This window comes from Myotis yumanensis, unplaced genomic scaffold (assembly GCF_028538775.1).
Source record: "Myotis yumanensis isolate MYYU_CA2020_CCGP unplaced genomic scaffold, mMyoYum1.0.hap1 SCAF_10, whole genome shotgun sequence".
Lineage (NCBI taxonomy): Eukaryota > Metazoa > Chordata > Mammalia > Chiroptera > Vespertilionidae > Myotis > Myotis yumanensis.
In genome coordinates, this window is record NW_027223761.1 from 77,552,026 (window position 1) to 77,574,766 (window position 22,741).

Here is a 22,741-nt window from a genome sequence, read left to right on the forward strand (position 1 = left end):
TCCAGCTGAGGACTAAGAAGCCCATTTCATTTAATAATTAACAGGTTTTTGATAACCTTTGAGAACAGATGCTGTAGTGTGGTGGGGTTAAAAGTCAGATGTCAATGAACTGAGAAGACCTCAGAGAGCATATAACCAGCAGTGAGGGGAGGATAAAAGGTAGCTAGAAAGGAAGGTGAATAAAGAATGAGGGTGTTTTAGGATGACAGGAAACTTGTTGGCTGGGGTGTGGGGTTAGTGAAGGAGGAACAGATACAAGGGGAGGGGTGTCAACGATGCAGCAAGGTTCCAGGGGAGAGGAAGATCCTGCTCTGATTGTGAGGAGGCAGGAATACATACCTACAAATAGGTACAGACCTGGGGAATGTGGAGCGGGGGAAGAAGGAAGTTGAAGGAGCACAAAATCTAAATAAATGCCCCTTCATTCATTATGAAGTAGGCAGTTTATCTGCTGAGAGTGAAAGGAACAGGAGGAGGCTTCTAGAAAGGAACCCTGTGGGAGACTGGAAAGAACAATGATGGCACCAAGGACTCAACAGGGCTGGAAATCACAATTGTGTCACTGAATCAATCAGCAAGGCTATGTGATTTCCTCTAGAACAGTGGTTCTCAACCTTCCTAATGCCGCGACCCTTCAATACAGTTCCTCATGTTGTGGTTACCCCCAACCATAAAGTTATTTTTGTTGATACTTCATAACTGTAATTTTGCTACTGTTATGAATCGTAATGTAAATATCTGATATGCAGGATGTATTTTCATTGAACAAATTGAACATAATTAAAGCAAAGTGATTAATCACAAAAACAGTATGATCTTAGGCAACCCCTGTGAAATGGTCGTTCGACCCCCAAAGGGGTCGTGACCCACAGGTTGAGAACCGCTGCTCTAGAAGGTCTCAGCAGACCTGGGGGATGAGTGGAGGAAACCAGTATGGGCTAACTAACCTAGGACTAGAATTGGTCAGAGGAAATACAGCGATCACCAGGAAGTGAGGATGGTGGTGAGAGTACATTTGAAGTGACTGATTGTGAAATCTGCACCAGATAGAAGAAATTAAGGAGAGCTGATAAACTGAGAGGACAGAGAAGAGTAGAGAACTTGATGCTCCTCAACATAAGTTTAATGGGAATGGAGGAGTGTGGAGATTGGGGTGTTAAGCATAGAGTAAACTTTCAGAGTTCAAGATTTCAAGGGCAGGGCTCTGTGCAGTAAGTTCCAGGATACAGCCTCACTATGTGGCATTGTTGTAGCGTCACAGAGGGGGACAGTCATTGCTGTGGGGATGGTCAAGGAACTGGACTTGACTATCTTCATTATGGATCTTGAAGTCATTCCAAGCAAGCTAACCTACCAGTTGGAGCATCTGCCCCCTGGTGGTCAGTGCACATCATAGCGACTGGTCAACCAGTTGACTGTCTGCCTGCTGGTTATCAGTGCATGTCATAGTGAGCAATTGAACAGCCTTAGCATATCATTAGCATATTACACTTTGATTGGTTGTTCAGTTCTGCCGTTCGGTCTATTTGCATATTACCCTTTTATCATATAGGAGATATATATATATATATATATATATATATATATATATGCTAGAGGCCTGTCCTCTCAGCCCAGCCTGCACCCTCTCCAATCTGGGACCCCTCGGGGGATATCCAACTACCAGCGGTTGGACATCCCTCTCACAATCCTGGACCGCTGGCTCCTAATCGCTCACCTGCTTGCCTGCCTGGTCGACCCTAACTGCTCCCCCTTCTGGCCTGATTGCCCCTCACTGCCTCTGCGTGCTGGCCTGATCACCCCTAACTGGCCCCATGCCAGCCTGGTTGCCCCCAATTGCCCCTCCTGCTGGCCTGGTCACCCCTCACTAACCCTCCTGCTGGCCTGGTCACCCACACAGCCTGCTTGTTCAGTCGTTTGGTTGTCCCTCACTAACCCCCCTGCCAGCCTGGTCATAGGCAGCCATCTTGTGAGGGCGTGAAGGTTAATTTGCATATTACTTCTTTATTATATAGGATATTTATTGAGAGCTATTTAAGTGCAGGGCACTACCCTAAATATTGGGCATATGGGGTGAACAAGAAAAAGTTTCTGCCCTCATGGAACTTACTTTCTAGTGGAGAAACAAACAATAATAAACAAACAAAAACAACACTGGTAGTGCTAAGCAAAAAATTAAAATACCTATTATGTTATAAGTTATATAATAAAAAACAGCCTTTTTAGATTGGGAAATCAGGGAAGGTTCAAAGGCCATGAAATCTGAGCTGATATCTGAATGATAAGAATCAGACTTTGGCCGAAACCGGTTTGGCTCAGTGGATAGAGCGTCGGCCTGCGGACTGAAAGGTCCCAGGTTCGATTCCGGTCAAGGGCATGTACCTGGGTTGCGGGCACATCCCCAGTAGGAGGTGTGCAAGAGGCAGCTGATTGATGTTTCTCTCTCATCGATGTTTCTAACTCTCTATCTCTCTCCCTTCCTCTCTGTAAAAAATCAATAAAATATTAAAAAAAAAAAAAAAAGAATCAGACTTTGGAAGAGAGATGGCCTAGCCAAAGCAAAGGCCCTGAGCGAAAATAAACATGCCCAAATTGAGGAACTGAAAGAGCCAACGTGTCTGGGAGGCATTTGTGAGGGCATTTCTGAAGTGAAGACACTGCCCCTTCCTTCAGGAACTTGTGGTGAAGTAGAGCTCAGCACAGACAGTTCTGACACTTCTCTTTTGGCATAAACCTTCAGAGAACTTCAAATTCGTTATACCTACTGAGTAAAAATGTCAATATTTTAAACAGAAGTAAGTCTCCATTTCTTTTCCTATAGGCTAGTTTCCTCTTCTGGAGCCGAAGAGATTGCATGGCAATGTTAGCCTCAGAGAGGAAGCAGATATTAATGCATATTCCATAAAACAAGTTCATGCTAAGAAATCCAAACTCTTCCAAAAATCAAGGCTTACTTGTCCTTCCCAAACTCAAACTTCCCAGGTCCAATTCGAAGTAGAGAGCCATTGAGCCACTTGGGGAAATGTCCTCGGACTTGGGCGGAGATGGTCTGTGGAGTCTCCTCCACCGTGGCTATTAGGGGCGCAATACAGGGAAGACCCTCCTGCTTACAGGAAACAGCTTTTGTCTGATGACTGTGGTCCATGTACTTCTTCAAAACTGTGAAGAGAACATCAAAAGCACAACAAATATTTACCAATCTTCTATAAACATGCCTATTTCTCCCTCCTGGTCGGGAAATGTAAAAGCAACACCAAATATAGTCTCCAAATCCCTCCCTCTCCTTCCTCATTCTCAGTTGAATTCTTTGATTCACCATTTTTTGACAATCTTTTTTGTATTCTTGCAGTACAAATCTGCTTGAGAATTAACTCAGGACTTTAATTATTATCATTTCTCATAGTTGAACAATGCTCATTTTTTCACAAGGTGGAATCTAACCCAAGATGGACTAATAGCAACCTCAGTATAATGATAAAAATGACCACTATTCAATATTATCATAATTACATTGACCTCAGTACTTTATATACATCAGAATGCGATCCCAAAAAATTCATAGGGATTTATGGAGCATTTAGTAGGATCTACAATTTAATTTCTTCTATTTTAATGTACACATAAATGTACATGGCGTTTTCTAGGAGAAGGGTGTCATAAACCAAACTGTGCAGTGATACCTGGTCTAAAATTACCTGAAGTTCATAAACCACAAGAAAAATCATTAATATACAACAAAGAGCTGAAAATTGTTCCTATTATTTCATAATTACTTAGTGTTCACAAGGCAGCATTGCCTCACACAGAGGGGTGGCCAAATATATAACTAACTAGGTACTTTAAAACACAGTCCTTTATTTTATTTCATGAAACTGAAATAGTAATATAAAAATCTAAACTAGAATATACATAGAGACACTATTCCTCTGAAGTGAGATTTGCATTCTTTTAGCAAACTCTTTTGCAGTATTATATCTATTATCCCATTTCTTTCAAATCGTTCAAAAATTTAGTTTACAGAAACACCTATCAGAAAGGATATATGTACCTCTATGTTCATAGCAGCACAATTTACACTAGCTAAGATTTGGAAACAGCCTAAGGGCCCATCAGCAGATGAGTGGATTAAAAACAGTGGTACATCTACACAATGGAATACTATACTGCTGTAAAAAAGAAGGAAGTCTTACCATTTGCATCAGCATGGATGGACCTAGAGAGCACTATGCTAAGCGAAATAAGCCAGTAGAAGAAAGATAAATATCATATGGTCTCACTCATTTGTGGAATATAATGAACAACATAAACTGATGAACAAAAATAGATCCAGAGACAGAGAAGCATCAAACAGACAGTCAAATCTCAGAGGGAAGGCAGGGGAAGCTGAGGGGACCGGGTAAGAGATCAACCAAAGGATTTGTATGCATGCATATAAGCATAACCAATGGACACAGACCTAGGGGGGTGAGGACATGTGCTGGGGGGTGGGAGTGGCTGGGGAAAGGTCAGTGGGGGGAAAAGGAGACATATGTAATACTTTCATCAATAAAGAATTTTTAAAAATTAGTTTAAAGCACATGAAACCTGCTTTGCCATATGTAACAATTCAGTTAAACCCGACTGGTTCCTGATTTCCAAAATAAAATTTACTTTTACCCTGAATGCCCTTCCCGATAATCTATCCCTAAGGAAATTTCATCTATTGCTCAAAGCCTATTTTTAAATACCACTTAAAAAAAAAAAAGCAGCATATTTTAATACTTGAGTGTGGACCCAGCCTCTGCCTGGCTCCAGAATGCTTGGGTTCAAATCTTAGCCTATCATTTTCCAAATAAATAGCCTTGAGCTAGATAATTAACCTCTCTGTGCTATTCCCTCCTTTCTAAGATGGGAATAATAATAATTCTTATTGCTCCTAAGGATACAAATAATAAATGAATTAGGTTATGTAAAGTTTTAGAAATTGTAAATATTAAAAAAAAAAAGTTAGCTATTATTCATGTAGCTTTTTTTTAAGCCTTACCCCAGGATGTTTCATTGATTTTTAGAGAGAGAGGAAGGAAAGGAGGGAAAAAGAGAGAGAAACATCAGTTGCCCCGACCAGGGATGGAACCCACAACCCAGGTATGTGTCCTGACTGGGAATCAAACCCACAATCTTTGGTGTACAGGACAATGTTCCAACCAACTAAGCCAACCTGACCAGGGCTATTCATGTAACTTTTAATGATCAATCAACAAAGTGTTGGACACTGCTGAGAGATAAAAAAGTACTAGAGCCCTGATGTAAAGGAACTCACCACCTAGTAAACAGACATACAAAGAGGTCATTTACACTGTAATCAGTGTTTTGTTTGAACACTATTTCTCAAAGTATAATCTGAGGACTATTTGAAACAGAAATATCTGGTTCTATGGCTAACATGTAGATTCATGGGCTCCACTTTGGACCTAACAAATCAGAATTTCTGGGGTAGCGTAAGCGAAATAATTTCTGTGGTTTTGAGAACCACAAAATTAGAGGTATAAAGAGGATGCTTTGAAAAGTTAGAAGAAGAAACCCTCAAGTATTTGTCTTACTATTTTTATTAATATATGTATGCTTGTCTTATTCTCCTCCTAGATTAAAATAAATTCCCTGAGGTCAGGTATTTTACTCCTAGTATTTAAGTAGAATTAAATTGAATACCCTGATAGGGCATTTGTCTGAATAGAGATTCATGAATTTAAAACATTTTATGTTTTAGAAAATATTAAATGTCTATATGTTCTGTACTCTATAGCATGTTCTTCAAACTTGCTATAGTACTTGCTATGTAGCCAACACCTCCATGAACCCCTTTCTAAACTGTTGCCTTCCCAGACATTGCACTTTTCAAACATTCCTGTTTCCTCTTGTTTGCTTTATGCCAGCTTTATTACCACTAGCTGACACTTTGGACAAGTTACTCATCACTCTGAACCATAGGATTTTTAATGCTAAACAAGGTTAATGGGGATAAATGGAAAATAATACCTCCCATTCATGTCTATAATCATAACCAAATATAATGGCAGTCCTAATTTTCAAATGTTAATTCCCTTCATTAGCTCCTCTTCCCCTTATCACCTCATTAATGTATTCCTAAGGTCTGATCTTGGGCCTCTACTCTTTAATCTCACCAGTCTTCCTTGGAAGTCTCATCTAGACCCTTAATTTTACCAATTACTTTTTGCAAGTGGCCCAACATGTCAAAAGAGAATTCTTCACTTTCCTCCTACCAAATCAATTTCCCATCTGCTAAATCACCTAGCTGCAAACTCTCTGTGGGCCTTGGATTCCTTTTCACATTCACTAAGTGGTTAAATTCTGCTGACTAGACCCACATAGGGCTAGAAAGAGGATGCTAAGGGGATGATATAGGGTAGTCAGTATAAATTACTAGGGTTCAGAAGTTTGCAAGGTGCATGAAGCAAATCTTTCACAAAATTTTTTACCAGTCCACCCGTCATGGGCAACCTCACACATTTTTCTTCTGGCTTGAACCTGTCTTCATCAGCACTGATGCTTCAACTCTTCTTGCCTATCAGTCACTTCCTTTCTCTACTGTCCTAATTTAGGCCCTCACACCTGTTAGGTGGATATTATCACAGCCTCCTACTTGAAAGGAGAAACTAGATAAGGAAGCTATCTTCTAAACCAGAGCTTCCTAGTGTGGGCCTTTTGATCCCTTTAGACCAGTGGTTCTCAACCTTCTGGCCCTTTAAATACAGTTCCTCATGTTGTGACCCAACCACAAAATTATTTTCATTGCTACTTCATAACTGTAATGTTGCTATTGTTATGAATCATAATGTAAATATCTGATATGCAGGATGGTCTTAGGCGAGCCCTGTGAAAGGATCGTTCAACTGCCAAAGGGGTTGCGACCCACAGGTTGAGAACCGCTGCTTTAGACATTGGGATGGCCCAAATCCCCAGGCCAGTAGCCTCCTCCTCTAAGCAGTTCCCATCCAATTTACGCTAGTGTGAGGAAAATTTTATCATTTTCTGTGTGCTGTGATATGTTGGGAAGCACTGCTACTTAAATTAATCTTCCGAAATAGATTTTATTATAACACATATTGCTCCATAAAACTTTCACAAATGACTCCTCTATCAAGTAAAGTCTAAACTGTGATTAAGGCACTGTATAGTCTCACAGCAACCTACCTGTCCAGTTCTGCCTCTCACTAATGCCTTCCACCCCAGCCAATCTGGACCATTCCCCATTCTCTTCTCATCATAACTGTACCCTTCTCTTCACCTAGGGTATTTCCCATATCCTTCAGGTGAAATTCACTTGCCTTACTCATCCTTCATGATCCAGTGCCCATGTCACCTGTTTTATAAACACAACATTCTTATTTCCTATAGCAAGAACTGATTCTCCTTAGTCTGACCTCACATCCCATCTGTTTTAGCTCTTATGGCACCTATCGTATCCTGTTCTGTGCAATAAAGATGAACATACTTTATAACCTCTACTACCAGTACTCCTTGAGTATAGGGCAGGGGTGGGCAACCTTTTTGTGAGTGCATGCCAAAACCAGCAAAACCGCTGACTCAAAATTCTTCTGCGTGCCAACCCTAATTTTTTGAGAACATGTTATGCCTACTTGATATCTCTTAAGGTGTACATATGTGAAGAACCTTGAAGAAATAATAAAATTCATTCGAGCGACAAAAACACAGTATATGATGATGAAAAATACTTTTATTTTTTAATGTATACATGGACACTGATAGTTCGACAGAAAACTTTCTGACTCTGTTTGATATTGTCAGTGGGACTTTTGCTGCTGCATCACTGATGACAGAGATTTTATATCAGGTTTATATTTCGTGACCTTCAGAGATATGCACGAGCTACTACTTTCATCCATCAGGCTACTCCTATTACAAGACTTAACAAAATTCATCACTGAGAACAAAGATTCACAAGCGTATGTGGATGAAAACATGGAGAGTAACGCTGTTGCAAAGTTTTTTAAACAGAAAAAATTTTCTGGAATGGCATTCCAAGTCCTCAATAGTTCGTTTTCAACACTTCTCTCTGGTACTCCTGTCTCTAATCGCTTTTTTTCAATGTTTTCCAAGTCAACTCTAATGTCAATAAATTTCTGCTTCCAAATTGAGCTACTCTGAAATTCAATCAACTGCACTTCAAAGTCAGCCATGTCTATCCATGAAAACATTTGTAAGTTTAGTTCCTCCAGTTTCATGCTGTTTGGAAACCTCATGAATTTTGCTGTCTCTTCCAGTTCTCTGAATTTTGCAAATCTTGAGAAGAACTGCTCAATAGTTGACTCAATGATGTTTAAAAACAGCTTTTGAAGGCTTTGACAGTCTGTTCTGTCATCTTTTGGGAGGTCTTTGATGTGCCTCTTGAGGTTTGGGAAATATCTAAATCTCTCACCATCCACATCCCTCTTAAAGACTTTCAGTTTTCTTTTCAAAAGCATTTATGTAACCAAACATAACATCAAGTGTCTTTCCAGTTCCTTGTAATTTAACATTTAAGTCATTCAAATGTTCACAAACATTGTAAATAGAAGATTATAATAGAGGGTTTCGCGTGCCAGCAAAAGTTACTGGCATGCCATGTTTGGCACGGGTGCCAGGGGTTGCCCACCCCAGTACAGGGTCTTGGTTTTGCCTTCACCCCTGCACCTAATACATTGCCTTGCATTGAATTATTGAATTAAATAATTTTAAAATGTATAGTGCACATCAGTAATATTTCTCATAGCTCCCTATCAGTCAATTTCAAGAAATAAAAGCATGTAACAATAGTAGCTATAATAGAAAGCTAGAAAAACAATAACAAAGGTTTTAAGGGATTCCCCAGAATGCAAATAAAAGAACCAAACATTTACATTAGAGGATATAGCAGTGATTTGCAACTGAGAAAGGTCTAAATAGTGAATAGTCTTCCTATTACAGATTCAAGAGAATCCTGAAACCCTGAATCCTGTCACTATATGTTATATAAAACATACAAATGGAAAGGCTGTTTCCCTGACAAGTAAACAAATCCTGACTCTGTCTTAACTCCCCGCTCTGCACTTGCTGGCTGTATCTGCTCCAAAAAGAGTGGAAAAATTTAGAAGCTGCCAGTATTCTTCAGAAAAGGCACAGAATCCTACATTCCTGCTGGAAGGAAGAGGAGGGGGTGGTAAATCTCCTACCTGGGTTCCAATGTACTATCACAGATCTGAAACCCACTGCAATGGAAGATTGCTGACGAAACGGAGAAAGAGTTGAAAACATATTTTTATATTGTTAAGTAGCAGCAGTTCCTGTGGTTTCCAAATCCTCTCACTCATTAGCAGTGTGGCAAAATACACTTCCTGGACTGTCCCTGGCTCACTGACAGAATAGGAGGGAAAGTTGGGGGGAGGGGACAGAGGCAAGGCTTCAAAACACAGGCAATCTCTCTTACGCTCAATTCCAAGACAAGTATCCCAACAACCTATCTATACTAAGCAGCTGTTTGAAATTCTGGTCTCCCTCCTTAACTCTCCTTTTCAAATCTGTCCTCGAACTATAATTAAGCAGTTGATCCAGGAATGGATTTCATTAAGCCACTCCTCTCCTCTGAAAGATTCAAATCTCCTCTTTCCTTACAGAATAAAGTCCAAATGTAATCTGTCAACAAGGGACTCTACAATCTGGCCACAACCTACCTTTAATCCTTTGTCTCTCTGCCTTTCTAGCATTTCATTCTTCCTTTTCTTTTGTATTCAATTTACAAAGCATTTTCTCATGATCTAGTACAAATAAAGCCCTGTGAAGGTATGTCCTTTTAAAAAGTTATAACCATACATAATTTTGTTAATTTGACAAACATTTTTGAGCACCAATGTATCAAATACTGTGCTACAAATTGAGGATGCCAAGAAACAAAATTTAATCCCTACTCTCTAGCAGTTTATTCTACTTTATTCCCCTTTGTAAATCCTCAGTCCAATAAAATAACTCTAAATATACCACATTTCTGTTCTTCTGGGCCTTTGAACAAACTTTTCCCTGCCTGAAATATCCTCCTTCTTTTCCTTTAAAAAAACCCATTTCAAAACCTACCCCTCTGACCCTCTTGCTCCCACTAGGAGTTACTACCATTGCCACAGAGATACTTTTAGCATTTACATATCATGTTTTCCCAGCAAAGGTATGTAAGTGTATTTCAAGAAAGGAGTGGTTAAAATTGTCAGAAGGGAGAAAAAAAAGTATCTTAAACTATTCTGTATTTCCCACAGTGCCTAGCACAATATGATGCACAAAGATATTCAATATATATTTTGGCTTATAATCAGTGAAAAGTATAAACTTGCAAAATTTTATTGAAATATTAGAAGTGTAAACTAAAGGGCAATGGTATGCCTACAATAGCATATCTCCAGAGGTGAGATAATTATTCTTGCTTATGTGGAAGGTACCAAAGGCATCAAAATTTGATTAAAAAAATAAGCCTTAATTAGGCATTCAGGAACTTTTGCCTTCTGTTCTGACCAGTAAACACATTTTTTCACTAAAAACCAGTTCAGTCTTTTTTTTCCCCCAGTTTTATTTTTTTTAATTTTTTTTCTTTATTAGGGTATTCCATATGTGTCTTTACAGTTTCAGTCTTAATCATACCAAATAATCAAATCAAAACTCTGAACCTGCACAGGGAAGGATCAGATGCTGAACAATGGTAACACTGTCAAGATATAACAAGTATATTATGAAATCTGTTCCGAAACATTCTGTTAGCCTTGGCTTTCACATTAATAATAAATGCTTAGGAAAGAAATAACTCAAGACTTTTAATGATGGGCCAGTATAGTCATCTTTGTATTTAGAACATTCAAGAACTCTATAAGGTAACAGAATAACTCAAAATCCAGGTGATAAGGCATATCAATTCAAATATAATCTTCTGGCTGCATTTAATATTTAAAAATCCCATTTCTATTACTTACTTCATTGACCTCCATTAGTGTACCCCTATAGAAACCTAATAATTTTTCCACTTCATAAGAAACAATATTTTTAGAAAATGTTCTTACTGTTTTTAATCCTTCCTTGTATGAGTATTTATGCTATATGGTAAGTATATACCTTCAAATAGTCATTTCATGAAATGAGATTTTATTTTAACATTTAAAAGGCAGCAAGGTAAACATGCTAACCACCTAAAAAATATCAAGTTCCTTGTGGTATTGTTTATAAATATGTCCAAATTTGTGATTGCTTATATCAGCAAAATAAATATACAATAGATTAAATTATCTATATGTTTTTAAAATGTATGCTATGATTTTTAAAAATCTGATTAATATAATCATGACATATAATTATATAACATATTAGGAATTTGTAATAAAATCATAGCAGTACCTTCCAATAAAGGGAGAAATTTTTTTAGCTAGATAAGTATTAGAGATCTGCTAGTCCAAATTCAATTTCTGAATTATAATAGGATTGAAATGACTCAACAATCACCTTGTTGTTTACCCAATCTCTTTACATTTGGATCACTAATTTTATCCCATACCAGACAACTGCTAATGCTTCTACTGAGTACAATTCATCAGTATGGTTGTATAAAAAAAGCCAACCCGCCCTAACCGGTTTGGCTCAGTGGAGAGAGTGTCAGCCTGCGGACTCAAGGGTCCCAGGTTCGATTCCTGTCAAGGGCATGTACCTTGGTTGCGGGCACATCCCCAGTAGGGGGTGTGCAGAAGGCAGCTGATTGATGTTTCTAACTCTCTATCCTTCTCCCTTCCTCTCTGTAAAAAATCAATAAAGTATACTTTTTTTAAAAAGCCAACTCATATAAGGTCTGGTTATTTCTGGTTTTTATTTTAGCACAAGAAAATAATTTTAAACAAAATACTTTTATTAATCATGTATAATAACTAATAGTGAAATAATCAAATGATTATATTAAATAGCAAGAGCACATATAGTTTTCTACATATTGAAAAACTGAACAAATCACATTTAGGTTTTAATTTTTTTATAATACTAACCATGAAAAACATTTTAAAACTATCTCCAATGCTATCTTCTACTTAAATAAAATATTCCCCCAAAAAGTACAATATTGTTAAACATTATCAAATTAACTCATTGCATCCTCTTTTAGAAGTTGAAGACTAGGAGTTTTTAAAAAAAAGAATCAATAATAATTTAAATAATTTACACTTTTATAAACTACACCAAAGAGTTGACCCTCAAAAGAAAAGGTATTAATATCCAGTTTAAAGCTCCCTTTAAGTCTAGAAAAGAAATTCAAGGTGTTTCCCCTTCTATGTTTAAGGTATACATTTTCTAGAGCTTTCAGAGCATAAATGTCATTCTTTCCTTACAACAATAATGGGTTTAAATTATCAGCTTATTTTAAGTACACAACTTTTAACTGTGTAGTGTATTTGCAATAACTGTAAATCTCTGTCTCAGGAGCTCTCTTTTTTGTACTAGAAAGTTTTCAATAGTATTGGCTTCTTTGAAGAGTCCTTCTATCTCGTCGATATAAGAAGCATCTACTGCTGCTCTCTCACTAATGGGGAAAAAAGGTTAATGTTAGACTAAATAGTTATAACATCAAAAACACTATCATAGTTATGTTCTCTTTTATGCTATATTTTTTAGCTATTTCATTTAAATAGCTTTGAACATCAGAAAGCTTCAGTAATTTACAAACACTTTTGATACAAGTTACATTAGTCTCACAAATATTTTTGACTACTCAAATTCTCCTGACACAGCAGAATGTGTACCTTATACATTATAATTCTAACTAGAGGCCCAGTGCACAAAAATTTGTGCACTCGGAGGGGGGTAGGAGGGTTCCCCAGCCCGGCCTGTGCCCTCTTGCAGTCTGGGACCCCTTGAGAGATAACGACCTGCTGGCTTAGGCCTGCTCCTGGGTGGCAGAGGGCAGGCCCAATCCCTAAGTGCAGCCCCTGGTCAGGCTCAGAGCAGGGCCGATTGGGGAGTTGGGGCACCGCCCCGTCATGCACAGAGCAGGGTGGATCGGGAGGTTGCGATGCCACCCTCAGTCATGCTCAGGGTAGGGCCGATTGGGGGATTGGGGCACCACCCCATCACACTCAAGGCAGGGTCGATGGGGAGGTTGCGGCGCCACCCCGTCACTCACAGAGCAGGGCCGATCAGGGGGTTGGGGCGCTGCCTCCTGTCACTCACAGAGCAGGGCCCATCAGGGGGTTGAGGAGCTCCCCCCTGTCACTCACAGAGTCGGGCCGATAGGGGAGTTGGGGCACCACCCCGTCACACACAGAGCAGGGCAGATCAGGGGGTTGGGGTGCTGCACCCTGTCACACTCAGGGCAGGGCCAATGGGGAGGTTATGGCTCTACCCTGTCACACACAGAGCAAGGCCCGTGGAGGGAGGTTGGGGCGCCACCCTCTATCACCCACAGAGCAGGGCTGATCAGGGGGTTGGGGCGCCGCCATTGTCACACTCAGGACAGGGCCGATGGAGAGGTTATGGCTCTACCCTGTCACACACAGAGCAGGGCCCATGGGGGAGGGGGGGCTTGGGGCACCACACCCTGTCACACACAGAGCCGCAGGGCGATCAGGGGGTTGGGGAGCTCCCCCCTATCAGGCACAGAGCAGGGCTGATCAGGGGGTTGGGGCGCCTTCCCCTGTCACGAACAGAGCAGGGCGGATAGGGAGGTTGTGCCCCCCCCAACCCCGTCACACACAGAGCCGCAGGGCGATCAGGGGGTTTGGGCGCTGCCCCCTGTCACGCTGATCCTGGTGCCGGGAGCCTCGCTGCTCCACTGATCCCAGTGCTGGGAGGCATATTACCCTTTTACTATATAGGCTAGGGGCCTGGTGCACGGGTGGGGGCTGGCTGGTTTGCCCTGAAGGGTGTCCTGGATCAGGGTGGGGGTCCCCACTGGGGTGCCTGGCCAGTCTGGGTGAGGGGCTGAGGGCTGTTTTCCTGAAGTGAGTGACTGAAGCTCCCAACCGCTCCTTGTTTTCTTTTTTTTTTTTTTTTTATTCTGGGCCAGCTTTAGCTCTGAGGCCTCGCTGCTGAAAACACTGATACAAAGTTTCAGTCGGCTGGTTTCTGGGCTTTTGTTTAGCTTCTTATTTGCAACATAGTACATAGTTGCTTAGAGTTGCAACTGAGAGGCCTGCAAGTGAGGCGGGAACGTTGGAGTCTGCAGCAAGCAAGCCTCATGCTCGCCTCATGCTCGCTTCAGTGCCTGGCTGCCGGCCGCCATCTTGGCTGACAGTTAATTTGCATATACTCACTGATTAGCCAATGAAAAGGGTAGCGGTCGTACGCTAATTACCATGTTTCTCTTTTATTAGTGTAGATATCAAACTATATGCAGTCATGCTTCACTTAACGACAGGGATATGTTTGCAGAAATGTGTCTTCAGGTGATTTGATCATGTGTGAACATTACAGAGTACACTTATACAAACCTAGACAATAGATGGCCTAGTACACACCTAGGCTATGCAGTATATTCTATTGCTCCTACTCTACAAGCCTGTACAGCATATTACTGTACTGAATACTATAGGGAATTGTAACACAAAGGTAAGCATTTATCTAAACATTAAAAAGGTAAATATACCATATAAAATATTTTAAAATGGTACACCTGTATAGAGTACTTACCATGAACGGAGTTTACAGAACTGAAAGTTGCTCTCGTGCGTGGTGGTGAGTGAATGTGAGGCCTAGGGCATTCACTTATAGGCTTTATAAACACTGTCCCACAAGCCCTCCCCACTACTGATCAGAAACAGAGCAAGGAAGCTGCCAGCGCTACTCCATGAACAGGAATATGGGCTGGATTGACTGAAATTATCAAGGAGAAACTGGCGTGGCAAGGTGTAAATCTCCATAATAGTGACTACCAGGAGGGACTGAAAGGTGGCCTGGAGTCAGCAGGAATAAAAAATCGAGATGGAATGATACAGGAGCACAGGGGATAGTCATGGCAACTGCATGTTGGAGTAGTGGTCATATTAAGGAACTTTGTGATACTCTTTTTAAAAGAGCATGTTTAATATGGAGAGGATATAGAACTGAGGACTCAATATTTTTAGTTCCATTGATTTCTTCTGACATAAAGGACTCTCTTTGGCCTTCAATTGATGGAAGACAAAGTTTATCTATGTTTACATCATTATAACCTGAAAATATTCCCAAAGTACAGGGATAGGCTGCCTCCATACTGCCACAGAAAACTTTCACTAAAGTGACAGTGGCACTTAATATTTAAGATGGCTCCCACAGAACTGTGTCATTTTACAGGATCTTAGGTTTCCAACAAAGAATTTATAGCAAAGTACTCTGAAGACTATCAACCTACATCTGGGAGGACTATAGCACCCTCTGAATATGTAGGGCTGGAACAGGGGGAACAGGCTCCTCTGTGCTGAATCAGGCCAGTGCCTGACTGATTGGGATGTAATCTGTGCACTCAAAATTGAGGTTCCATGGCCCTGGCCTGGTAGCTCAGCTGGTTAGATCATACACCAAGGTTGTGGGTTTGATCCCCAGTCAGGGCACATATAAGAGTCACCAATGAATACATAACTAAGTGGAACAGCAAATCGATGTTTCTCTCCTCTCTCTTCTTGCTCGCTCTCTCTCTCTCTCTCTCTCATTCTCTCTCCACATAATTAATCAATAAAAAATGATTGAATGATTTTTTTTAATTGAGGTTCTGTCAGTGACAGGGAATCTATTGCCAAGCCCCACAGATACTGGGCCCATCTGAGGAAAAATATTCCCTCCTGAGCCACATATCCTTTCATTTCTTACAGGAAATTCTGCTCCATTAGAATTTTATGGGACCATTGTCGTACTTATGATCTATTGTTGGTACATATGGTACATGATTACACATTATTTTAACAGCCACACAACCATTATTTAAATACAATGACTGTCCAGTAGTTTTTAAAAAAACACCTTACAGCCTTGGCTGGTGTGGCTCAGTTGGTTGGGCACCATCCCATGCAGTGAAGGGTTGCCAGTTCTATTCCCAGTCAGGGCACATGCCCAGGGTTTCGGGCTTGATCCCTGGTAGGAGTCATACAGGAGGCAGTTGATCGATGTTTTGCTCTCACATAGACATTCTCCCCTCTCTCTCTCCCTCTCCTTTCCTCACTTTCTAAAAAATCTTTTAAAAATGAATAAACACATAAATAAAAAAATACCTTATAAAACATGATAATCTCAGATCAATAAAATATTAAAATTCATCCTTCAAATACATATGGATATTTAAATATTTCATAAATATATTTATCTTTAATATCACTCCATTTTTATCATTAATTTCACCAAATGGTAGTTTTCTCAAAGAGGTTTTATCATAAAATTTTAAATGTTATATCATTTAATTAGAAACCAAAATATATCCAGCCTAGTATTTATAGTGGTAATAGCAAAACAGGATACTTAGTGAAAAAGTTAGGCTCCTGCCAGTGTCCTCAGTGGGTAGAGTGTCAGCCCATGCACTGAAGGGTCTCAGGGTTTGATTCCTGGTCAGTGCACGTACCTGGGATGCAGGTTAGATCCCCTAGCCTGTCAGGGAGTATGCGGGAAGCAACCAATCCATGTATCTCTCTCACATCAATGTTTCTTTTTTCTCACTTATTTCTCTCCCCTCTCTCCCTCTCTTCCACTCTCTCTAAAAATCAATGGAAAAAATACCCCTGGGTGAGAACTAACGACAACAAAAAAGTTGGGGTTATTCTTTGAAAATAACAAACTAAATTATTATAAGAAATTGAGGTTGAATTTAAAAATTCCAAAATTATAATAACTGAATAGGTTCTGTAGTCACTGAACATAAAGTTCCCATATGGAATTTCCTGAAGAAAACTTCTAAGATCAAGACTCAAAAATACAAGTACTTACCTTAAAATCTTTGCATATGTAGACAACATTAGATTAATTTCCTTGCTCATATCTATTTAAAAAAAACACTGAGTTATGAAATATAGCAAACCTTCTGTATTATAAAAATAAGTATATAGAAATATAAGCATTTTATACAACACCATTCAAATCTTTCTCCAGGGAGTCATCTTTATCAAATAGTCCAGAGCTTTCAGAGAAAGAGGAATCTGATTTTCCAAGAGAGGACAGTTGTGGACTATCTGGCATTTGAGGCTAATACAAGAAAGTAAAAGAAAATAGGTAAACAGTTAACAGGATCCTTAGGATATATACATTCTATTTTTTAAAGCAAATAAAACACCTTTCATAAAAAAAGGAAACATGCTAGAAACTATATGCTATTGTCATTTGCTAATTATATTTGAAATTAAATGCTAATTAGTTTAAAATTTTATTACCAAGGAAACTTTTAGTCCCAACAAGCACCTGGTTCAATATACTAAATTTTATTTTTACTTTTTTGAATATGTTATTAACCCCCTGATGAAAAAGTTTCCTGTACCTTGAACCAGTAGATGTTTCCATAGCTATATAGCAAACTTTCCATTTAGACAATAGCCAAATGCTTGAAAATTTTTGCAAGATAACAATGTCCCAAATGCAAACATCAATTGGTGGAAACAGTAGTGAAGAAAGGCAGAATAGTGTTCTAATTTTAAAAGATCAGCAACTCCAGTACTCCTACTTATTATAGCAAAATAAGTATCTGAAGTCCTAGATATCATAAAGATATGAACCCACTTGTGTCTCTAGACACAAATTACCACGAAGAAATATCCCGATAGATTCTTGGAGGTTTTCCCATAAACTTAGTAAAAAAGCAGCTGGAGTCAATATAGTTCCTGCTGGGACAATCCCAGCTCTGGGAATATGAAAACTTAAATTCCATTTATCAACAGAACTTTCTTAAATGGAAGATATTTGAGAAGTATATAAAATGAAGTATTAAGGCTCTGGGAGCACAGAGATTACCTCCAACTCTCTTGGTCTCTTGCAATTTCTAGTATCAGGTTTTACAAGGTGATTTGCCATCATAACCTGGAAGCAAGAGCTGCAAAATTTTGAGCAACGCCAAACTTAAGTACAAACTCCAAGCTACACACACAGATCTCTTGGATCTTTCCACCCGCTGCCACTGTTCATTTAGGCTCTCATTACCAGTCACTTACCTAAACTTCACAATCTCTCCTTTCTCTAAGTCATCTTACCAACTGCTGTTTGGGCAGTCTTTCAAAATTGATTACCATACTCCCTGAACTTTCAAAACGGTAATTACTGCATTCCCTTATCTCAAAAACTTGTCCTTGCATACTCATTGCTCCAGAATAAGTTCAAATTCCATCCAAAGTCCTACATCACCTGGGGCTAATCTACCATTCCCCTGATTTTCGTCGACTCCCTCTGTATACAGTCAGCCAAACTGGTGTCTGGCACTTCTGCCTCGTTTCCGGATTCATCTAAGATGCTTCTACCTTCACAATGTCTCAGTGTTCAAGCAGATATCATTGCTCATCTGAGTCTATCTCATCTCTGACAGACATGAAAACAGGGGCGAAGACAGCTGACCAACCTCACCAGGTAAAACTGGGACTGGACCAGATCTCTTCTAGCCTGAGGTCACTTCCACAGTCTCTTCTGCTTCCATAGAGCATCAAATTTTACCTCTAAGTAACTTTTCTACTAGTTCTGAAGATAATTTCCCTATGAATCTGAAAGATTATGTTGACTAAAGAAAAACTGTTGAAGCCTAGAATGGTATAGTCCCTACATCTCAAGTTATCAATGTACAGCATTTAGCTTGATTTTGAGAAAGTATGCTGACATGGATAACTGTAATCGGCTTGACTAGTCACATATAATCTTCATTTATATAAGCCAGCAACAACTAGTAATAAATATGTCTGTTCAGTGAATTCCATATAATGCTGCCGCCTTCCCGCCAGCCTCCGGTCAACAGGCCTCGGTACCACCTCAGCAACACGTAGAAAATACCACCGGGCCCCGCTTCCTGCCAGCTTCCAGCCAACAGGCCTCGGCGCCGCCTCAGCAACACCAGAAAATACCACCGGGCCCTGCTTCCTGCCAGCTTCCGGTCAACAGGCCTTGGTGCCACCTCAGCAACACGCAGAAAATCCCACCGGGGCACCGCTTCCTGCCAGCTTCCGGTTCCTGCCAGCCTCGCCTCAGCGCCATTTCAGCAACACGCAAAAAATCCCACCGGGGCCCGCTTCCTGCCAGCTTCCAGCCAACAGGCCTCGGCGCCGCCTCAGCAACACGTAGAAAATACCACCGGGCCCCGCTTCCCGCCAGCTTCCGGTCAACAGGCCTCGGTGCCACCTCAGTAACACGCAGAAAATACCACCGGGCCCCGCTTCCTGCCAGCTTCCGGCTAACAGGCCTCGGCGCCACCACAGTAACACATAGAAAATACCACCGGGGCACCGTTTCCTGCCAGCTTCCAGCTAACAGGCCTCGGCGCCACCATAATAACACGCAGAAAATACCACCGGGCCCCGCTTCCTGCCAGCCTCCGGTTAAAAGGCCTCGGCGCCACCTCAGCAACACATAGAAAATACCACCGGGCCCCGCAGGCTCCGCCCGGGAGTCTGAGGTCTCCCAGAAGCCCACTGACAGTGGTTCTCTTCCTCCTTCCCCTTTATCCTCCCTTTCCTCTTCCACCTCTTCTCTCCTCCCTCAGAGTAACTGCACGTGCACGCTTGTCAACTGAAAACGTTTACAACTAAGTAATTCTCTGTCTGGAGAAAATGAATGTCCTGTCCCCACACAGGGAGGGCCTTGGGGGAATCCAGGTCGGGCCGAGGCTGGGCCTGGGCCCAGCTGTGCAGCCTAAGGCCGCCTCACACGCCCTGTCTTCCTGGCCTCCTCTTCTCCTCAGGCCGCCTCTCGGCCTCCTGCTTCCTCACTTCCCGCCCCTCTCCCCTCCCTCCTGGCGAGGCCTCCGCCACCGGAGCCCCCGGGAGGCCCGCACCCTCTCCCTGCCCTCCCACAAGCACAGGCCGCCATCCCGCGAGCCCCGCCCAAACAAGTCCACCGGGTGCCCAGGACCTCTCCGCGCCCGCTGCTCTCCAGCCAGCAGCTGCCAGACCTCGGGAACCAGAGCCCTGGGCGCAAGCGCGCAGACTCCGTGGGCAGCGGGAGCCGGGCGTTCCCGGCAGTCAGCGCGTGCCAGTCACGTGACCGGCAGCCGCAGCCTCTGGAGCCCTGCGGGCAGGGCGCTCAGTCACCGAAAGCGGCTTTTTCCCTCCGCTTCTCTCCCACTCATCCCTTCGACATGGAATCTCCATAAAACAAAGATCTCTGCCCGCTTTCCAGTATGAGGAAGAAGAAGAGACAAATCTAAGACTGTTCTCCCCTGAAAGAACATGGAAGAATTGTCAGAGCCAGGCCAGACTGTGCCCAGCCGCCTGAGTCGCAGTAAAGGAGCACAAAACAGGACACCCACCGCCACGCTCACATCCGATTCCAGGTGGTTGGGGTGACGGAAGGGTTTATACTGAGTTCCCCTGGCTGCGAGCAAGACTTCTTGATCAGAGCCTTCATCCCTTGACCCCTTTGTCTTTGGGGCAACAGAACTTCGAGAATCACGGAATCTTCGGAAATCACTTTCTTGGTGTGTAAACGAGTTTAGTTCACTTAATTGACAGCTTTCAAAAAAACATATTTTGTAGCATGCATGACCCACATTCTTGAAGCTTAGTCTGTTGGGTGCTTTAATGTGGCGACTTTGCCCTGCAATTTCAAAGATAGGCATTCTAAACATGCCCAGTTAGCTGATGTGGAAGGGGAAAAAAGGATATCAGCTCGTAAAACAAAGGTCACTGACACCCTCCCCCCCATAAATTCCGGGTGCCCGATCTTACACCTGTCAAAATTTATGGCCCACGCCTTACCCTGGGCTGGCATAGAGAGGACTTGCAGGAGGAGTCCTCACCTGTGTCTTCAACAAGCCCTGCAGGAAGAGCTCTGTGTTTGTTTACCGCAGAACTCCATGGCACTGGCAGCCCCTCGCCGTGACTTCCTCTTCCCCTTGGTCAAGTACCTCCTCTTCTTCTTTTTTTTTTTTTTAAATATATTTCTTTATTGATTTCAGAGAGGAAGGAAGAGGGAGAGAGACAGAAACATCAATGATAAGAGAGAATCATTGATTGGCTGCCTTCTGCACGCCCCCTACTGGGGATAGAGCCCGCAACCCAGGCATGTGCCCTTGGTGGGAATCAAACCTGGGACCCTTCAGTCCGCAGGCGGAGGCTCTATCCACTGAGCCAAACCGGCCAGGGCTACCTCCTCTTCTACATCCAGGCGACAAGCTCCGTGGTGAGCCGTGGCTGCGCGTTTGGGATTGTGACCTTTCTTTTTCCTGAATAAATACTCTTCTGTGAGGGGCTACCGACCCGACTTTTGTTAATAATTGACACACCTTGGCAAATTATATTTAACACATACATTTTAATGTTTTCCCCCTTCGGCTTATTTAAATGGTAGTTGTCATACAGACTTGTCAGTATTACGTGTATATGTTTATTTATTGGCTGTCTGTGGGAAAGCCAGTTGTTTTAAATAAGTTCCTAGAACACACATACTCAATGTGTCTAACTTTATTTGCTAATATTGTGAAATATCAGTCACTCAGTAAAACTAGGCTACATAAGTGTGGTGCAGTCACTGACAGTCTTGAAAGGATCCCAATCATTGTCTGAGAGCTGATAACCACCTACGTTGAAATTTTCCCCATCTGTGGTAAAGTGAGGGAAAAAGTAATGAAAATCCCATAAAGCCAATGTATTTACTTTAAAGAATTGCCATTTATTCTAACACTATGTCCTTCCTAATGTTTTTTGGTGTTAAAGTGTCCTTTCATAGCCCTGACCAGTTTGGCTCAGTGGATAGAGCATCGGCCTATGGACTGAAGGGTCCCAGGTTCGATTCCCGTCAAGGGCATGTACCTTAGTTGCGGGCACATCCCCAGTAGGAGGTGTGCAGGAGACAGCTGATCGATGTTTCTCTCTCATCGATGTTTCTAACTCTCTATCACTCTCCCTTCCTCTCTGTAAAAAATCAATAAAATATATATTTTTTTTTAAAGTGTCCTTTCATGAACTAATCTTAAACTTAATAAAATTTAATGTCCTTACTTAAAATATAAAGTTATCCACTCAGCATTTATCTATTCTTCATTATTATAATTATTGTTGTTATTATTATGGTCCATTAAATCCCAAAGTGTGGAGAATACTGATCTAATTCCTCTCCCAGCCTTCACAGTGTATGATCTCTAAACAGGTAGTTATCTAGTTCTTAAAATATTTCCAGGAACAAATTATTCTACCTCATACATAAATGTCTACATCAGATTAAGAGAACACTATGGACATTTTATTTTACTTTTAAAATCTTGTCTCCATTGCATAAGCTAAATGAGTACAAATAAGTGAGAGGGTGTGGAGGGTTATAGTTTTCCAGTGGTTTAAAATATTCAAAGGGCTATCATCATCTCATTTAATCTTCACAAACAACCCTATGAAGTAGGTAGAAAATGTGGGTTACTCTATAAAATATAAAAAATTTTTTAAAAATGTGTGTCCCAAAACTAAGAAATAGGTTGTTATGCATTCTACATTGTTACAGTTGGAGAAAAGTAATTGGCAATAAGCCATTTAAAATTAACTTGTTTGGTCCTCTGCTACTGATCATTGTTTGACACCACTTCATACTTTCATGTTGACTGGCCCAATTGGACATTACAGTT

The 22,741-nt window shown here is 41.3% G+C and overlaps 2 protein-coding genes across 5 annotated transcripts in view; both read right to left on the reverse strand.

The window, feature by feature from the left end:
* Window positions 1-20,480, reverse strand: part of BCO2 (beta-carotene oxygenase 2) — a 64,033-nt gene extending 43,553 nt beyond the window's left edge. For 2 of the 4 annotated variants that reach the window (XM_070426036.1, XM_070426034.1), the window contains exons 1-2: window positions 9,210-9,400; window positions 2,955-3,159 (exon numbers count right to left, since the gene is read on the reverse strand). In XM_070426036.1, coding sequence (XP_070282137.1) covers window positions 2,955-3,159; window positions 9,210-9,291 — 287 coding nt within the window. In that variant the 5' untranslated portion in view covers window positions 9,292-9,400. Of the gene's footprint in view, window positions 1-2,954; window positions 3,160-9,209; window positions 9,409-20,437 lie in introns of those variants that run through there. The other 2 variants (XM_070426035.1, XM_070426037.1) reach the window with 2 other exon arrangements.
* TEX12 (testis expressed 12) lies at window positions 12,068-18,173 on the reverse strand. The gene is made up of 5 exons (XM_070426038.1): window positions 18,144-18,173; window positions 17,947-18,012; window positions 17,076-17,187; window positions 16,933-16,984; window positions 12,068-12,568 (listed from the first exon to the last, which is right to left on the reverse strand). The coding sequence occupies exons 2-5, from the start codon at window positions 18,007-18,009 to the stop codon at window positions 12,424-12,426; spliced, it is 372 nt and encodes a 123-aa protein (XP_070282139.1). The 5' UTR covers window positions 18,010-18,012; window positions 18,144-18,173; the 3' UTR covers window positions 12,068-12,423.
* Window positions 20,481-22,741: the final 2,261 nt, after the last annotated feature.

What these genes read in the sequence shown, in the direction of transcription:
- TEX12 (XM_070426038.1), bottom strand. Translation starts at nt 18,009, where the DNA reads ATGATGGCAAATCACCTTGTAAAACCTGATACTAGAAATTGCAAGAGA. An exon ending in CCTGGAGAAAGATTTGAATG is followed by an intron (nt 16,985 to 17,075) that starts GTGTTGTATAAA and finishes TTTTTTAAATAG; the next exon opens with ATATGAGCAAGGAAATTAAT. An exon ending in ACATATGCAAAGATTTTAAG is followed by an intron (nt 12,569 to 16,932) that starts GTAAGTACTTGT and finishes TTTCCCCATTAG; the next exon opens with TGAGAGAGCAGCAGTAGATG.